At 30.7% G+C, this 4658-nt stretch overlaps 1 protein-coding gene across 1 annotated transcript; it reads left to right on the forward strand.

The window, feature by feature from the left end:
- The first annotated feature begins 299 nt into the window (after positions 1 to 299).
- LOC100261310 (uncharacterized) lies at positions 300 to 2034 on the forward strand. The gene is made up of 6 exons (XM_059737058.1): positions 300 to 406; positions 737 to 859; positions 934 to 1095; positions 1193 to 1403; positions 1509 to 1765; positions 1887 to 2034. Exons 1-6 carry the CDS (start codon positions 300 to 302, stop codon positions 2032 to 2034), a joined length of 1008 nt encoding a protein of 335 aa, XP_059593041.1.
- The last annotated feature ends 2624 nt before the right edge of the window (positions 2035 to 4658 follow it).

A 4658-nucleotide genomic window follows, 5' to 3' on the forward strand; every position in this document is an offset into this window, starting at 1 on the left:
TCTAAAGTTCTATATTAACGGATTTCATCTTATCAAATCATGGCCTCCCCTTTAATATCTGAGCAAGAATCACGGGCACTCACACATAGTTGAGACATAATTCTTTTAAAAAGGCTTTTGATCTGTCTGAGAAACTTTAGGAGAATTTATGGGGTCTTGTAGCCATGTTGATTTGAGCTAGTTTCTTGATGCAATAGTTTTCCCCATTGCAATAAGGTCTCGATTATTACTCAGCAATTGGGGTTTCAAACTAGGGTCTGAAATTAGTGTTTTCTGAGGGAGTTGTGTTGGAGTGAATTATGGGAACCTTGTTCATAAACCAGATTAAAAGGCAGGCGGCATCTTTTATTCAAGAGAAATACAGAACTGCTAGGCTGGCTTTAACAGATACTACTCCAGCAGAATTGTAAGTATTCTGTCCCTCTCCCTCTCCCTCTTTCATGAACATGTTGTTTGGAACATTAAACCTCAGTTTGGTTCAAGAAGCAGTGAGGAAAAGAAAAAGAGAGAGGAAAGGGAAAGAAAAAACAAGTTTTTGTGCCAAAAAATGTACGGATTTCATTGTTTTACAACATTTTTTCTTTTTTCTTTTTATTTCCATCACAATCCTGTAATAGAAACTGATACTTGTTCCTGTTTTTCCTTGCCATTTCCAAGATCAACAGAACCTAGCTATATATAGAGAGTTGCTTTCTCTATTATTAAAATAATAATTAACCATGGTTTTCTCTGAAAGGTTGGCTGAGGAAGCCACAAACTGTGATCCAATTGGGCCTGATGCCAAAACAATGACTATAATAGCTGAGGCATCCTTTGACATAGATGATTATTGGAGAATTGTGGATGTTCTTCATAAGAGGTAAATATGATATATTATTTTCTCATGATACTACTCTGAGTTACAAACACTCAGCAGTTAAAAAGTAAATGCAGGTTGTTTACAATTGATTGGAAGCAATGGAGGCAATCCTACAAAACACTGGTGCTGCTTGATTTCTTATTAACTCATGGCCCTGAAGACTTTGCAGGAGCATTCCAATGTGATAGTGATGTTATCGAAGAGCTTGGAACATTTAGATATGTTGATGAAAAAGGGTATTCTTCTTTCAAGGCCAATCTTATCTTTGTCCAAAATCTGATAGCAAAATATTGTCAATTTTCTTTGATTTTATAATTATTATTCTTTGGTTAGGTTTGATTGGGGAATACTGATGCAAAAGAAATCAGAAAAGATAATAGATCTCCTCAGGGGAGGGGAAACACTCAAAGAAGCACGTTTCAAAGCTCTCAAAATAACAAAAGAAATCCAAGGGTTTGGGAATTACATGGCATCACCTTCATCCTCTTCATCTTCTGGGTCGTCAAGAACTTCTTCTTTTGGATCATATTCTACCTCGAGTTCTGCCTGGAACGACATAGAGCATGAACTAAACAAATATGAACATCAATCACCCACAAAGGATGCCCTAGGAAGCTATGCTCACGGAGGAATATACGAAGACGGCAAGCCTACTAATTTCCAGCAGACTAATGAGAATTTTGAAGCAGCGCACCTTTGGGATTGCACTTCAATTCAAGAAACAGGCTCTTTACTTGATTCTGAAGGCGAGGAGGATGCAAAAAAAGATGGTTTTATAAGTGGAATTTGCTCCAAGCTTGTGGGTATCAGTCCTACAAGAACTAACAGTGAGAAAGCCACTTTGAGGAATTATTCAGATGTTGGAAGGGTAACAAAGAAAAAGTTCCATCGCCAGTTTTCTGTACAGTAGTGGAATCACATGGATAAGCACGTTTGTTAGGGATCAAATTAAGTTTCTCTTGTGTTTGAAATGAGCTTGATGTGCCTTAATTGACTACTAATTAATGCTGTTGTGCTTGAGCTTTAGTGCAGACACATTGCCAGATGATTCTTATTCGATGTTCATGGCATGGGAATGTGTACGTGTTGAGGCGGGAACTGCTGTTACATTCATATACATTTGCTGTGCAGAAGATCCCATAAATGTAGGAGTGTGCGAGTCAGGGAAGTGTTAATCCACAATCGGCTTGATGCATGGCCACATGCAAGAATCAATTCCAGTTGTAAATACTTCTATTCATGTTTAGAAAACTCAGGACTGTTGTCAGTTTTAATCTATGAAGGCCCCATTGTTTTCTTTTAGCATATTCTAACAGCCACCAAATGGAAAACTGTGCAGATATATATATATATAGGAAACAGAGAATGAGATAGTGTTTTGTAAAATTTAATAATCATTATTTAATGGTTTAAGTTGATTTTAGGATTAAATTGTTGAATTAAAACTTATTACTTATTTCTTATTTTAAATATTAAGATTATTTAGTAAAGTTAAATTTTATTTTAAATCATCAAATTGACATTTTTATCCACATTAATTTTAATTAATATTTATATTTTTATTAATCTAAAGTAATAAAATTATTTATTAAACCTTCATATTTAAAATATTGTAGAAACATGAGATAGCTTCAAAAAAATATTTATTTTTTAAATATTTTATAAATTAAATTATTCTTAAATTGTTAGCTTAAAAATTTTTACTTATTTTTTATTTTAAATATTAAGGTTGTTTGGTAAAGTTAAATTTTATTCAAATCATCAAATTAACATATTTATTATCATTGATTTTAACAAAGATTTATATTTTCATTAATTTTAATTAATAAATTTATTCATTAAATGTTGATACTTTAAAAATATTTATTACAAAAGATGAGTTGTGAATGTAAAATCATAATTGTAAAATATATTTTCATTAAACATAAGTAAATGAGGTAAAAGATATTTAAGATTAAAAATAAGTTAATTATTTTAATTAAATCTTAAAGTTATTTTTTACTTTAAGTTATGATATTAAATTATTTTATCAAATATATTTAATTTATTTAATGACTTAAATTAAGTCATTAAATTTATTTACCAAACAACCATTGACTGAGTGACTAAGGGGCAGCCGAATGACCTGTTTCCACGTGTATATGTAAATTTGATTGTCTCTCGGCTGCAAAACCTCTCTTGTATCTTGTGGGTCTTTTTTTTGGCTTAACTCTTAAATTGCTTTAAGACTTAAAATATTATTTTAAATGAAAAAAAAATGAAATTCTTTTACTTCTGCCTTAATCATAACAGTTTTTTTTTTTTTTTCTACTTTGCTTTTTAAAACTAATAAGTTCTATAGCACCCAAATCCAATTCCTAATTCAAAATAAAACAAAATTCAATTTTTAGAATTTCAAATAATTATTAATTTAAAATCAAATTACCCTCATTTTATGAAAATATAAATCAAAATTGAATTTATTATAAATTGGGGAAATTGTCATAAAATTAAAGATGAATATAACTAAAACACATTTTATTATTTTACTATTTTCACCTCATTCGACCTAATTTGGTTGACATATGTATGCCTTGAGATGCATTTAAGGCCTTTCCAAATCTCGTTTTGCATGGTAGAACCCCTATGTACATCCTTTAGAGAAATATGTAGATTCTTTATAAAAATAAAAAAAAATGTGTATACTCTTAAGAAAAATACATATATTTGATTTCAGGTTAATCATGACCTCATTTGGCTAATTTGGGTTTAATATTTGACTTATGTACACATCGGGATGTATTTAAGGTCTTCCCAAATCCCATTTGGAGTGATAGAACCATAATTACATCCTTTGAAAAATTCATACATCTACAAAAGAGGCATTAGATTTTAGGTTAATTGTGACCTTATTTGGCTTCGGGTCTAATATTTGACTCATGTAGGCCTTTGGATGCATTTGAGCCTTCCCAAACTCCATCCTGCATGATAGATCCCTAGGCACATCCCTTAGAAAAATAAAAATATTATTAAAAAAAAAACATGTACATCGATCCTTTAAAAAAAAAATATGTACATTTAATTTCAAGTTAACTGTGACCTCATTCAACCTAATTTAACATTTGTGGTTGACATTAGATGCATTTGAGGCATTTCCAGACCTTGTTTAGCATGGTAGAACCCTAGGTATATCCTTCACAAAAAATACATATATTCTTAATATATATATACATTTTTTTAGGCATACCATGACCCTATTTGGCATTATTTGGGTCTAAATGTTAACACATGGAAGCCCCAAAATGAATTTGATTAAGATCTTACCCTACCTCATTAGGCATTTCTAAAGCCTACGTACATTCTTAAGAAAAATACGTACATACATTTTGAAGAGAAATATTAACATTTTTTATGTCTAATCATGACCCTATTCAACATTATTTGGATCTAAATATTCACTTATGGAAGCCCTGAAATGAATTTAAGGTCTTCCCCTATCTCATTAGGCGTATCTAAAACTTACATACATCTTTAAGAAAAATATGTACATTCTTAAAATAAATAAGTACATTTTTTTAAGGTGGACCATGACCCTATTTAAGATTATTTGGGTATAAATATTCATTTATGGAAGCCCTGGAATGAATATGAGGTCTTCCCATATTTGATATCATTAGGGTCTAAATATTTAGTTATGGAAGCCATATAATAATTTGAGGTCTTCCCATACCTCCTTGGGCATTTCTTAACCATATATATATCTTTAAGAAAAATACGTACATTCTTAAGAAAAAATGTATAAGTTTTTTAACACAAACCA

This window comes from Vitis vinifera, chromosome 5 (genome assembly GCF_030704535.1).
Source record: "Vitis vinifera cultivar Pinot Noir 40024 chromosome 5, ASM3070453v1".
Classification (NCBI taxonomy): Eukaryota; Viridiplantae; Streptophyta; class Magnoliopsida; order Vitales; family Vitaceae; genus Vitis; species Vitis vinifera.